The 14,341-nt window shown below is 47.5% G+C and overlaps 1 protein-coding gene across 1 annotated transcript in view; it reads left to right on the top strand.

Annotated features, from left to right (window-relative positions):
- The first annotated feature begins 11,814 nt into the window (after nt 1–11,814).
- Nucleotides 11,815–14,341, top strand: part of F2rl1 (F2R like trypsin receptor 1) — a 13,940-nt gene continuing 11,413 nt past the window's right edge. Inside the window, exon 1 of the mRNA XM_021180982.1 lies at nt 11,815–12,013. Coding sequence (XP_021036641.1) covers nt 11,923–12,013 — 91 coding nt within the window. The 5' untranslated portion in view covers nt 11,815–11,922. The remainder of the gene's footprint in view (nt 12,014–14,341) is intronic.

Below are 14,341 nucleotides of genomic sequence, written 5' to 3'. Positions count from 1 at the left end.
AATCAACCTGAATTTAATATATCCTAATCTGGTTTGAACTGGCTCATTTCACTGACAGAGAAATAACCTATCAATTCCCACTTGGATGAAATTTTGTGCCAAACTCTATCCTAGGCACTCTACAAGTATTAGTTCTTGCCATCTGAGAAATAATCTCAGAACTAAGTCCATTGAGAGACTAGGAGTTAGGGTCCTTTGTAGGCAGACAGGCAGGGTGTCGGTATCAGGACCTCTGAAACCCGCAGCATCACATAGGTGGGACCCAAAGACCTGTTGCCAAGGCAACAGCCACCATATTCCCAGAATCCACTTGGCTCACTTCCCACCTTTACCTGTATTAGGTCATCACCCATGTATAAAGAAAGCCCCCCCCCACCCCCATGTCTCTTCCCCTCTTCTCTTTCCGCTGCCATCTTGCCTCTTTCTCTCCCAATAAACCTCTTACTCTCGGAACTGCTTTGGCCTGGTGTCCTGTGTTTAGACTTGAGCCACTATTCTAACACATCACAGGGAGAGGTGCCTCCATGGGGTAGGTAATAAAGGTATTGAACTTCCAAGATGGCTGCTTCTTCTTCCTCACCCTCTGAGCTGAGACAAAAGCCTGGTAGCTTAAAACAAAGGCCTTGTAGGCTTTTGTCTCCCACCAGCAGGCTAACCAAATTCAAGGCCAGATCCCAACAAGCTACCAACCGTTGTGGGCCCATCAACCATCCGATCTTTCTCCAAACTAACCAGATCTGAGGTAGGGGAGGAAAGCTCTTCAGCGTGCTTCCTCTCCCCCCCCCCCCCCCCCCTTGAGAAGAAACAGGATATATGGGCTTTCGAAGTCCCCACTCTCCTTCTCTGTGTGCCCGCTGGTGGGCTGCGTTTCCTTGCGGGAATAAGCACCTTTCTTTAGCTGCTGATTCTTTCTGAGGTGTTTAAGATCTCTCGGGAGCTTATGTCCCCCCCCCCCCCGCCTTTTAGATCCTTAATTGGCAGAGAAAACAAACCCTATCAAGACCCTTAGACTCTGTCGCTATGGTGACGATTTTTATCTGACTGATGAAGGAGGAATCTGGGAGGTGCAGATAAGCTAATTGTCCCAAGGACAGAGAACTCGAAAGTCTGAAAGTATCAGTTAAGTGCAAACCATTTTCCTCAGTAACTCCAGTTGCTAACTAGTGTATCTCCCCTTCCTTTGTTATTCTGCCGCATCTCAGCAGCCCTGAAATAAAACTGGTTTTGGGAGGCCCGTGACTCATCGAGGGAGGAGGGACTTTAGCACCTGCCCAGCCAGCAGCAGCTTTAAAGATTATTTGGAGAGCCCGCCGGGCATTGAGTAAGCACTTCAAACCGGTAGAGGCCTGACCTCATCCCAAGCTCCCCACGTCTGCTTCCCAGGCTCCTCCTGACCTCACTCACCTCTCTGGCTTCCGGTGCCGACCCTTTGGAGGGTGTATGCTAATTTTCTTAGGCTCTGCAGCTGTGTGCGCCCACCCCTCCCCCAGCTGAACTCAAACTAGCAGGAGATCGCTCCCAGGAAAGATGCAAGAAATAAGTTGAGGTGAAGGAGAGAGGGTGAGAGAGTTTGGAAATGATGCCCCGTGGATGGAATTCTGCTCTTGCCTCTCTGGCACACGCTGGCCTTTTCCATAGGCTTCTCTAAGCGCCCTGAGCTACTCAGGACACCTTCACTATGACGGCAGATGCCGCCAGCTGCTTTCCACTTGGCCCAACCCATTTATAGTTCAGACCTTGGCTTCCCACAGCAAAGCAGGAGGTGTCCTGGGAGAACAAAGAGGTTTCCTAAATGATCTTCAAAACCACCTGTCCTAGGGTTAAGACACTAATATTCTGCACACACACCTGGGGGAAGGGGAGAGTCTTGTGCACCTCCCTAAGGCTCTGTTCACTTAGGAGACACTGGGTTGGAACATAAGTAGCTGGACGTTAGTGCTGAGAGTTCCAGATACTTGGCAGCTCTCCGAGGAACTGGGTAAGACAGGTAGATAGGATCTTAGCCAGTGCATGGCTATTTTTCCAGAACTCAAACCTGAACACAGAACATAGCTATTTGCTCTTAGGGGGCTCATACGGGGAAAATAACTGTAATTGTCCACCCAGTGGAAATAAAAATCAATAGCTTTTCTAAATGTGGGAAAAAAAAGGAAGAAAGAAAACAAAGCATGCTATCTTCTGTTAAGACAAACATTTTGTGTTGCACACAGGGAATGCGTATTAAGATATGGCATCTACTTTTAAAGCCACTTCTGAATCCTGTTATTTCTATCAAGAAGCCAATGCACTCTTCATTTCGTAAGAGGTAAGGCGTAAAGGTGACACCTTGTTGCCTTTGCTTATTGTAGTCTTTTTTTTAAATTCCAAAATTGTTACATTTTATGAGTTGGACAAGCCTGCAAACTCTAAAAAAACCAGGCTAGCAGCAAAGCACTTTCGCAGCCTCTCCCTTTTCCCTTGAATGCACAGCAGGGCTCCCAGCTCACTACAAACTCTTCCTTCAAATGTTAATGATCAGTGCACAAAAGCAAAACAGGACCAAACTGGTTTGTGGTACTTGGCAGCAGCTGGGAATTGACCCCTCCCCACTTCTTCCCGGAGTTTCCCAGACTCCCTTTCCTCTGTCTTCCTCTGCCGTCTTCGAGGAGTGGCGCCCCCCCCCCCAACCTCCCAGCTCTCCCTGCAGTCACTCTGCCACCTGTTGCATTGACTTTCACACAAATCCAGATACTCCTGGGGATATTGCCAGGTCTCTCTCTGTAGTCACTGCGGGGGACTCCAGTTAAAACCCAGTTGCTCCCACCTCTTAGTCCCAGTGGGAATACCCGTGGGTCCTCAGAATCCTCACAACAGATGGGTGACGGTATAGAGGTGTCAAACTAGTGACAAATTTACCCTTCATAATCATAAAACTAGTAAGTGATAGAAGAAAGATATAACCCAGAACTGTGGAACCTTGTGTCCAGGTCCTGACTCCTTTCCACATGGTCCCTTCTGGAGTGTGGAGGGAGGCAGCATTTCTGATTCCAAGAGGCAGGGGAGGTGGGTCGGGAAGAGCCTATCTCAGATCTCACCCTGAGGGCTAGTGTGTGTGTGTGTGTGTGTGTGTGTGTGTGTGTGTGTGTGTGTGTATGATGTTGAAGAGATCAGCTCAGCCTTTAGAACATTTCACCGGACCACTCACCTCCCCCCCTTCCCCCCCTTCTTGGAAGAGGTGGGTCAGAGAGCACAAAGGCGAGAAGGGAGAGGCTAAGCAAGCCCCTATTACCTCATTCCCTAAAGACCAGTCTAAAGGGCGCACTGTTCCACCAATCATTTCTCTCTCTCTCTCTCTCTCTCTCTCCCCTCTTTTTGGTTTTTCGAGACAGGGTTTTTCTGTATAACCCTGGCTGGCCTCGAACTCAGAAATCCTCCTGCCTCTGCCTCCCAAGTGCTGGGATTAAAGACATGCTCCGCCATGCCCGACTCACTCCTCTCTCTCTTGTTCTCTTCCCTTCTTGTTCCCTGTCCCCTCACCCTTCCCCTCTCTCTCCCTCCCCCATCTCTCTGTGTACTCATGGCCAGCCTGTACTTTTTCTCCTCTCTCTGCCTTTCTCTGCTTCTATTACCCTCTTAACTCCCCTCCCATGCCCCGAATAAACTCTATTCTATACTATACCTTGCTGTGGCTGGTCCCTCAGAGGGAAGGGATGCCTTGGCCCACTGAGACATCCTCTTCCTCCATAGCTCACCACCCCTCCATAGAAGAACATATTCCCTATCTCTTCATCTTTTTATAAACATACCAAGCACAGCATCAACTGAGCTACATCCCTAGCCCCCCCCTTTTTTTTATTTAAAACAGGATCACATGATGGAGGTCTGGCTGGCCTGGAACTTACAGTGATCCTGCCTCTGCCTCCCAGGTACAGAGGTTACAGGCATGTCCTACCATGTCTAGGTCCTTGCGGTTAGCTTTAGTATGACCTTTTGCTATGGCTAGTAGAAGCAATAATGCCAATGTCTTGCATTTTGGTAGTGTTCTCTCGTGGTCTCCAAAGAAGTTTTGAGCCATTATCGCTACTCCTGAACCTGTTAAAAAGCATGGCGTTAGTGTCACCACATCAGTGAAGAGAAAGACAGAGACAAGGGGATGACCCAGGGTGGGAGAGGGGTTGTTGAGGCAACAGTATTCAGGATCTGCTCTCTGTGGTGTGACTGATAAGCTGTAGGACTGAAGGATGGCTGTCTCTACTCTAGCTCCATACCATGCACCATAGGGAGTTAACTACAGATTCATATGTCACTACTGCAAACACTACCACATTATGATCTTAGTTTATCTCTTTAGAAAAGATTTCCAGCCAGTGGGCTTCATGCCTGTAATGGCAGCACTCCAAAGGATTCAGGACAATCACTCAGCTGTGTGTCAAGCTCTAGGTCACTCTGGCTAAGAAACAAAACAAATGCTGTTGACCGTATGAGAGAAACACTCCTAACCACTGTTTATAGTCTTATAGGTGAATCCACTGTTTCTTAAGGACCACACACACAAGAGAAGGCAACATTTCTCCTAGCTATGAGAATTTGAGAAAGGGGCTAGTCAAGAGCCACTGTAGTAGCGGGTGTATCTCTGGTTACTGCCAGGGCTGTAAACAGGGAAATTGCATGCTAAGTAAATATTCTGAGATATATATATATATATATATATATATATATATATATATATATATCTTTTCCTCCCCACTTACCCTAAGAGGCTGTTATGAATGATTTTATAACAAACAACAGGGTTTTTCTGAAATGAAGTGGGTGGTGTCTCCCCTGAGTTATGCCATGTGAACCTGACTTAGCACGTCTAGATCCTAGTACAGGAGCAAAGTCCATCCTTGGTCTCACCCTGCCTTCTCTCAGTGAGCCAGGCTCTGCCCTCACTCCCTGCTGAATGCTCACAGAAGGGTGTGCAGATAAGGGGCGGGCTGTAATAGGAGGCTGAACAGTCAGAGAACCTAGCAGTGGCCTCAACAGTTCCAGTCTGACACTGGAGGTCGGGAGGGAAGGTCACTGGCATGGAGTTCCTGGTAAAAGACTGAAGAGGCTGGAGTCAGAGGTCAGTGGAAGACAGCAGCCACAGAAAAGAGGCACTTGCTTAGAAAGCACGGAAGGCAGGGCTGCACACTGTTCCTGCTCTTTATCCTGCTTGTTTATCTGGGCAGCTGCATGGAAGTTTCTGCCTACATCTCTCCCAGTCACTGTACTCTGTAGAAACAAACCACCCCACAACACCTAGGAGCACATCGCCAATTCTAGACACCGCTCAGTATGGTCAAGTTAGTAATGAAGATCACCTCCACCCCGCCCCCGCCCCTCCACTCAAGGACTGCCTAAATGAACAGCTGAGCTCAGCAGATCCTCCACTGCCGACTTTACAGTCATCAGGTGGTGTCATGACTGCTCAACATGCCATGCACTTATTTCAATAAATAATCACTGGTCCAGATGTTGCCAGCTGGATACATGAGGTCAGTTCCAGTTCTGTTCTGCATGGCATGCTCATTTTTTAGGAGGCTGGGATTTCCATTGCAGCTGCATCTCCCATGATGTCATGCCTGACTCTGTTACCACATGTCTCCTGTCAAAAGTCCCAGCCCAAGCTTGAAACTCTCCCTAAACTGTCTTCTTTAAAAAATATTTCTAGCCGGGCGTGGTGGCGCACGCCTTTAATCCCAGCACTCGGGAGGCAGAGGCAGGCGGATTTCTGAGTTCGAGGCCAGCCTGGTCTACAAAGTGAGTGCCAGGACAGCCAGGGCTACACAGAGAAACCCTGTCCCGAAAAACCAAAAAAAAAAAAAAAAAAAAAAATTCTAAGAGGATTGGTGAGATGGCTCTTGATTGGTGAAGGTACTTGCTTCCAAGCTTGACCATCTTAGTTCTATCTCTGGGACCCACATGGTAGAAGGAAAGAACCAACTTCCCAACATTAGACTTTGACCTCTAATGCCTGCCATGGCACATTCAGCACCATACATGCACACACCAATAAATGTATGTGAACACACTCAATAAGTCTAAGAAAAATTTAAATGTACATTCTGCTTGGTTTGTGTGACAGGAAAAAAAAATCTAACTAAGAAAGCTAGGGCTAGGGCTCAGCAGTTAAGTGCTCTTACAGAGGACTGACATGGTTGCTCACAATGTCTGTAACTCCAGTTCTAGGGGATTCAATGTCCTCTTCTGATCTCTGTGGGTACAGGGCAAGCATGTGGTCCATATACATACATGCAGGAAAAACATGCATACACATTAAATAAAATAAATATAATTTTGTTTTGTTGTGTTTGTTTGTTTGTTTGTTTTCTGAGACAGGGTTTCTCTGTGTAGCCCTGGCTGTCCTGGAACTCACTCTGTAGACCAGGCTGTCCTTGAACTCAGAAATCCACCTGCCTCTGCCTCCCAAGTGCTGGGATTAAAGGTATGCATAATTTTTTTTTAAATAATAAACTCCATAGATCATAATCTAGACAATACTTGGCTTGGGCACTAATGCCTAAGATCTATCCTAGGAGATTTATAGCTAATGGTTCCTGGCTAGCCCCTGTCTCGAATTCTCATAGGAGTCCGTTTTAGGCATTAGTGGCCAACTAGGGAGGTTATTCCTCTGGGTGTCGATGTCATCAGTTTTGTCTTTGGCTGTCGTCCAGACCTCTCAGCCCCACTGTGTACAATCTGAGAGATGTGAAGTGAGGAAGGGAGCCTTCAGCTTCTAAGCACCCCTCCAGCTTAGATGATCTGTAAGTCTAAGAAAGCCAACACCCAGGGGGATGCCTGAGAGTGTCCGAAGGAAAGGTGCCCAAGCGGGATGTAGCAAGTACTGAGGAATGGCAGGAGGCATACTTGACCTGGAAACGGGTGAGCAAAGAAATAATAGAAGACCAAGCCAGATACTGTGTATGTGCAAATCAAGGATAGGATAGATAGCAGGAGTATACCTGGGAAAATTTTGTGTTTTACAAAGGGAAGTGGGACACTTTCATTCTATAAGGAAGTGGACTGTTTCAGTGGCCATTTCGACAGATTTACTCTAACTGCTATGCAGTGGGAAGACTGCAGGGCAGGGGGTGGGGTAGTAGAAGGTGATGGATGAAAGGACGGAGTCCACTCACGGGCTATTGAGGCTATTGTAATAATATATGCAGAAGGTAGCCAGCACTAGGGCCAGGGTGGGATTTGGGATACGACATCAAGTGGAATTGCTGACAGATCAGATATGGAACATAAGTAGTCAGGAGCAAAGCAAGACTTTTTCCCCTTAACCTGAAGAACTGGAGGGAAAGAGATGTAGCCTGAAGTGATGAGGAGAGTGTACAAAGAAAGGTGAGGTACTAGGCGAATACATCAATACTCTAGTGTGAGACTTACCCAAAGGAAATGCTAGGTGAATTATTTTATTTTATTTTAATTTTTTTAAATGTAGGTGTGCTCTGTCTGCATGTACACCTGCATGCCAGAAGAGGGCATCAGCTCCTTTTATAGATGATCATGAATCACCATGTGGATGCAGGCAATTGAACTCAGGATCTGTGGAAGAGCAGCCAGTGCTCTTAATCAGAGAGCCATCTCCCCAGTCTCTAGATGAATATGTTATGCCTGTCCTGGAGAAATCTAGGGTAGAAAAAGATGTGGAGTTGCTAATATATACAGTACTTCAAACCACAGGAGTGGATCAATCAACCAATGAACAAATACACATTTTGGAAAGAAACTCAAAAGATTAACCCAGGGTCACTCCACTGTAGAGAGGCCAGCAGTGTGGTCCCACCAGCAGATGATCAACTGCCAATGAGGAGACTCAAGGGTAGATGGGGCCTGGGGAGGTCAACTGTATAATTTCTACAGTTAGGTCAACTGTATCATTTCTACAGTTGGGTATTGGGAGCCTGGAAAGCGACTGAAGGATTTATCACGTAAAAGAAGTTCATTGCTAGACTTGTCGAGAGGTCTGCTCAATGGATGGGTGAATGACTTGAGCAGCTTTTCCTCCAGCTATAGCTGGCCAGGACTTCACTGTTCCAGGAAGAGTCACTTGTTTTTGACAAGATAAATGAATAAATAAATGAATAATGCAGAATTCTGTTTCTTTTCCTGCCTCTTCTCCCACAGTCTAAATGTTCTCTTCAAATTATAGTCAGCGGGAAAAGCGCAGGAAGCCCCCTGTCTCTGGCACCCAGGCACTCAGGTGTTAGCTATTCCTGAGTGTTTCACAGATTCATGCAATAGATACCTCAAGGCCGTTCAGGCAAATGAATCATCAGATTAAAAAGAAAAAAAAAAGCCACAAGATTTGAAAAAAAAAAACACCTGCAAACTGTCGTCTATGAGTATACTTCATTTATTCATTTTGACTGCTCGGGAGACAGTGGCAGGCGGATCTCTGTGAGTTCAAGGTCGGCCTGGTCTCTAGAGCGAGTTTCAGGACAGCTAACATTACACAGAGAAACCCTGTCTCAAAACTCCCCTCCCCCCTCCAATCACATTAACTAATTAATTACAGTGGTGGTGCTAGGGATGAAATTCAGAGCTTTGAGTATGCCTGGCAAGCTCTTTACCCCTGAACTACATCCCCAGACCAATAAACCACCTTCTTGAGATTATTAACGGATAGCATTGTTCACTAGAACCATTTCTTGGAAATTTTGGTGATTCAAACTCAGTTCCTATGACGTGAGTGTCTGTGGAGCTTGGAAGCGTCTGGAGGCTTACACATGGTTCTCTGAAGAGAAGGATTTCTCACTGAAGGCAATCACCAAACAGCGGCTCTCTCTTCTGTGCCAGGCGCGGTCGGTGCTACTTCATGAGCATCCTCAGATGCACTCTACAAGAAAGGAGCCACTATCAGGACTAGATAACATGGTGGTAATTACACTGTATGAGGTAGGAAAGACTGGAGGATCATCAGAGATGAACTGGTGTCTCTCTTCAGGAGTGGACTGGCCCTTTTCAGAATGGGATTCTGTTGAGTAGGCTCAGCATTGTCCAAACTGAGGTGTTTTAGGGCAGGAAGGGCAGAGACAGCAGCATACACCAGGACAGTTAACAAAAGACCCAGGGCATGGGCTTTCTTGAACAAAGAGGTTAGTTTTCGTGTTCCATCCCAGGATCAGTGAATCAACCCTCCAGAGAGGAACTTGGACCCTACCATAGAAAAAAACACCCCAGAGGACCTCACTGCTGCACAGTGGTCCCTTGAGTCATCGCTGGCTACTTTAGATTGTGCAGGGTCATGTATGTAGGTACACACACACACACACACTACATAAATACATAAACACATGTAAAAAGAACACATTAAAATACTGACTCATGGCCCCACTCTCTCCTGGTTCTTCCCTCCCCACTAACAGCATTTCTTTGTATAGATCTGGCTGTCTTGGAACTCACTACGTTGACCTGGCTGGTCTCAAACTCAGAATTCCAACAGCCTCTGCCTTCCAAGTTCTGGGACTAAAGGTGTGTGCCACCACTGCCTGGCCACTTTTACCTATTGATTGCCATAAGGAATGTTTAGGTTAGATTACACTCTGCACTTTTAGAAGTCAATTTTCTGAAGAGAGGGTCCTGGAGCCACACCCTGAAAGCTGTGGTACAGGCGGTGGGGCAGGTACTCCTGAGAGAAAGGAAAGATTTTTGTTCTACCTCATATCAGAACCTCTGTTTTATCCCTAGGTGTCTTTAAATAGACAAAATGCTAATCCCATTTCCATAAGTGAGAAATCAAAACATAGTGTGAATAGTTTATCCAAGGTCGTAGAGGCACAGAAGGGGAGAAGCCAGACCACACCCAAAGCCTACACAAAGGAAAAAGTTAAGTTCCATTCACAGTCCCAAAAGAACTTCGAGACACAGCCAAAGAGACCCCTCAGAGATGTTCCATTAAAGAGAATTGTCTCGAGCCGGGCGTGGTGGCGCACGCCTTTAATCCCAGCACTCGGGAGGCAGAGGCAGGCGGATTTTTGAGTTCGAGGCCAGCCTGGTCTACAAAGTGAGTGCCAGGACAGCCAGGGCTACACAGAGAAACCCTGTCTCGAAAAACCAAAAAAAAAAAAAAAAAAAAAAAAAAAAAAAAAAGAGAATTGTCTCAACCCTTGGGCTGCTTTTTCTGACCACTCCTGAGAGAGAGAGAGAGAGAGTGTGTATGTGTGTGTGTGTCCATTACCTGTCCATTTCTGTCATCTAGAAAGGAAGCATTCTATTTTCATGGCCTATTCAGGACCATTTGCTTCTCTGATTTCTGGCTGTGTGTGATCCCCTGTGGGGGCAGAATGAAGAGGCAGAAGACTAACCATCCATCAGGCATGTTGAGGAGTGACCTAGACCTTTCATCAGATGGAAGCTGCATTCTACACACTTATGGGACGATGGCAGTGACCACTTGGCTCTAGGCTGCACAGATATTAATAACCTGTCAACAGTGACTGCCTCACTGAAGGCTCCTGAGAGGAAGAGCCAGTCTGACCCTTCCCTCTGGAGTGGAACCCCTCTGCAACATGCCAGGTAGACATCCTCAAACCTGAGGGAAATGGCTAACTCTGGTCTTTCTTCTAACTCTGTTATCATTTCAGAGCTGTCCAGGACTGCAGCCAGCTCTTCCTATATTGAAATCACCTCCCTGTGGAGACACCTGCTTTGGGCTCATCCGAGCCTCTTCCGCTTATGAATCCTTCCAGTATCTTCTCTGTAATTCAAACCACAGTTTTCTTGAACAACAGTAAAGTCTGATTTATTGTCTTAGTTTTAATTTATTTTTAAGATAGGGTTTTACTATGTAGCCCAAATGGCCTCCAATTCTTTATGCTCCTGCCTCTGACTCTGTGGTGGAGATTCACTCTGGTCCTTGGACATGCTAAGTATGTGCTCTACTACGGAGCTACACACCCCAACCCATGCTTATATATTTCTTTGGAACACGGGATCACGATGCAGAAGAGACCCGAGTGGAATCAGGTATAGAGCAACAAATTGTGGACAAATTTCAGTCACAGACTTGAGCTTGGACCTTTACAAACTGTGCTAAAGAACTGTGTAACCCCAGAGGCAGCAAACATTCTCAGTTCCATCTCCTAGTCTGTAAAATGGGAAGACAGATGGAGAGGGCACATACAGTGCTGAGGGCATTAGACAAGCTAACAGTACTGAACCATTGGCGGCTAGTGCTTCCCACACATCCAGGTTTGTTTAATGACACTGGATAACAGATGAGTTAATCCCAGAACTGGTGGAACAATCCTGGCACCCCAGCACTTAGGAGGTCAAGGCTGGAGAATCGTCACAAGTTTGAAGTCAGGTGGGTGGTGGGAAAGAAAGCTTTCGCAAAAAGGCAAACCAAGACAACAATCAACAAAACAATAACCAACAAGAACCCCTTATCGGTCCCGCACTGCCCATTACACCACAAAGCCTTCCACACCAATTACTGAAGACAAAGGCAACTAGCATAGACTTTCTAACATTCACAGGATGACCTCACTGGTTCTCTGAAGTAATTAAAGGTTAAAGATAGTTTTGGACATCGCCCAGGCTCTAAAAACCCTGGGTCCCAACCTTCCTGTCATTTGCATTCCAATGTAGCCACCTCACCGGTCCAGCCTCACCCGCAGGCGACTCCAGCAGTCAAGTGGACGCTGGCCAGCACACCGGAGCTACGGGCAGGCTGTGCTGGGCCAGGTGGCCCCGGGTGTGGCCTGCGTAGGACGTTCGAGGGGGCGTGGTCTCCTGGAGGCGTGGCCTTCCGCAGGTGCGTCTAGGGGCTCGGGTTTCACTGAAACAGGTCCCGCCCCAGGAAGGCTCAGTGAAGCTCGTGTTAAGGGAAGGGGACCCTGTGCTCAGAGTAGGGCTCCGAGTTTCGAACCACTGGTGGCGGATTGCCCGCCCGCCCCACGTCCGGGGATGCGAAGTCTCAGCCTGGCGTGGCTGCTGGGAGGTATCACCCTTCTGGCGGCTTCGGTCTCCTGCAACCCGACCGAGAACCTTGCACCGGGTGAGCTCGAGCGGCGAAGGAACGCTCTGGGCTGGTGGGGGAATCGGGGAAGGCGGGCACACCCTCTGGGCACTCTCTGTAGCTTTGATGGGGGTCCCTAGCCAGGGCCAATCAGCCGGGACACCAAAGTGCCACCAAAGACGCGCTAGAAACAATCCTGGTCTGGGCACTTCCAATCTCTACTCGTCGACGTGGTTCGGGGAGATAAGGAAGGAGCGCCGGCAGGACTCAGCCTCCCCTCCCTGCGGTCGTTCCTTTGCAAACACTGAGTCAGTAATTGGTTTTCGCGGACCCTGTGAACTGCGTCCGACAGGGTCTTACTAGACCCCCGGATTATAGCAATTTGATGGCTCACGTCTGGGTGGAGTGAGTGGGAGCCCGAGCCCTGGGAAGTTCCCACCTCGAGTTTTACACTCGCACCCACCCACTCACTGAACCCTTTCTTTGCGGGTTGAACCACAGTGTTCAAGACCCACTCGGGGCTACCGTACCTGGCATCGCAGTGGATGCGCTGGGACTCAGGCGGTTTGAATGTCACGTGGTGGTAGAAGGGGCCCTTTCGGACCCTTACATTTCGACCAGGTGACCAGGTGAAATCTCTAGCCTAGAGATTTCGAGACCTTCCCGCCGCCGGGAGCGAACACTGGCAGCCACCCAGGTCTCTCTCTGAGGCTGCCATGCCCAAGGTACAGAACTACAGGAAAGCGGTTCGGGGCGGTGCTCCTCTGGCCCGCTGCCGGTTTGGGCGTTGCAGCTCCTGGTGAGCTCGAACTGGCGCTTCTAGAAGCCACGGGGACCTCTGTAGGCTGTAGGGTGGGGTGGGGGGTGTTCGCTGCCCTTGATAGCGCTATTGCAAAACCCGGCCTGGCGTTTCCGTTTCCCAGCTAAACTTGCTGTAGTCTTAAAGGCTATTTCTCACTTTTACTTTGTCGTTAAGTTGTAGAAGAGCGTCTAACCCCTCTCCGTTTGTCTGTCATTTAAAGTTAGAAATTTAAAAACTCAGGAACAAAGTGTGTGCAAACTTTAGGAAAAAAAGTGATTGGAAGTGATTACTTTCGTGATTCACCTAGTATAGGAAGCATACCCTGATTAGTCGGCTTCCTCTGTTTTCAGAGTGAGACTGGGAGGTAGAGGTTCCTAGGGTACGTGGTGAACTTGATTTTAACAACAACAACAACAAAAAAATTAGGTTACTTGTTAACCCGAGCTACTTAATATCCCAACTTGGCTTTTCTCTCTGCATAATTATGCTCCATTGCCGGTAACTTTCCTAAAGAGTTAGTCTAGTAAAAGAGTCTTTAGATACACGGAGGTATTGGGTCTCCCACCCCAATTGTAATTAAATTAATTTTGGCTAGGACACGGGGCACCTTGCCGTCTTTGCTCATGCCGCTTAGGTCTGGTCTTTCTGTGTGCTCCTTGGCCTGTTAAACAGCAGATTGGGCTTGGTTTTCTCCACTCCCAAAAAATTGTTTATTGGAAAGGGTCCCAGCTGGGGGGAGGGGCACTGAATTGCGAATGTGACATTTAAGTCAGGTTCCCTCAGACACAATCACTGCTACTGACTCCCTCTCCTGCTCCCCTCCCTCTCTTCCATCTCCATATTTGTTTCTTGATTTCTTGCCATGCTGGGCATCCAACCTAGGGCTTTGCACAGGCTGGGCAAGTGCTGGACCGTTGCTATTTTCCTAGTCACACGGTCAGTCCATTTCAGTTTTAAGACGGGATCTTCTTGGGTGTTTGTTTGTTTGTTTGTTGTAGTCTTCCTTTTCTTCCTTTGAATTAGTCTCATTGTGTATCCCTGGTTGCCCTGAAATTGTCTATGTTGACCACATTGGCCTTGAACTTGCAACAGTTTTGTCTATTCTCCTGAATGATGGAATTACAGAAATGCACTACCATGCCTAGACAGCATTTTAAAATGTAATTTTAGAAAAATTATGTGCACTGGTGTTTTTGCCTGCATTCACATCTGGGTGAGGGTGTTGGATCCCCTCGAACTGGAGTTACAGACAGTTGTGAGCCCACGAGGATACAATGCTGAGGCATCTTTCCAGCTCCCAATAACATTTTCTTTTTTAAAATTGTAACATTAATATGTGGTTACTGAGAAGAAAAAGAACAGGAAAAGGAGAAATTTAACGGAATCATCCTAAACATTGGTACTTAAAATAACCACTTGCGGGCTGGTGAGATGGCTCAGTGGGTAAGAGCACCCGACTGCTCTTCCAAAGGTCCGGAGTTCAAATCCCAGCAACCACATGGTGGCTCACAACCATCCGTAACAAGATCTGACTCCCTCTTCTATGGAATGTCTGAAGACAACTA

Source organism: Mus caroli, chromosome 13 (genome assembly GCF_900094665.2).
Source record: "Mus caroli chromosome 13, CAROLI_EIJ_v1.1, whole genome shotgun sequence".
Classification (NCBI taxonomy): domain Eukaryota; kingdom Metazoa; phylum Chordata; class Mammalia; order Rodentia; family Muridae; genus Mus; species Mus caroli.
This window is presented reverse-complemented; position numbering and strand designations above follow the sequence as displayed.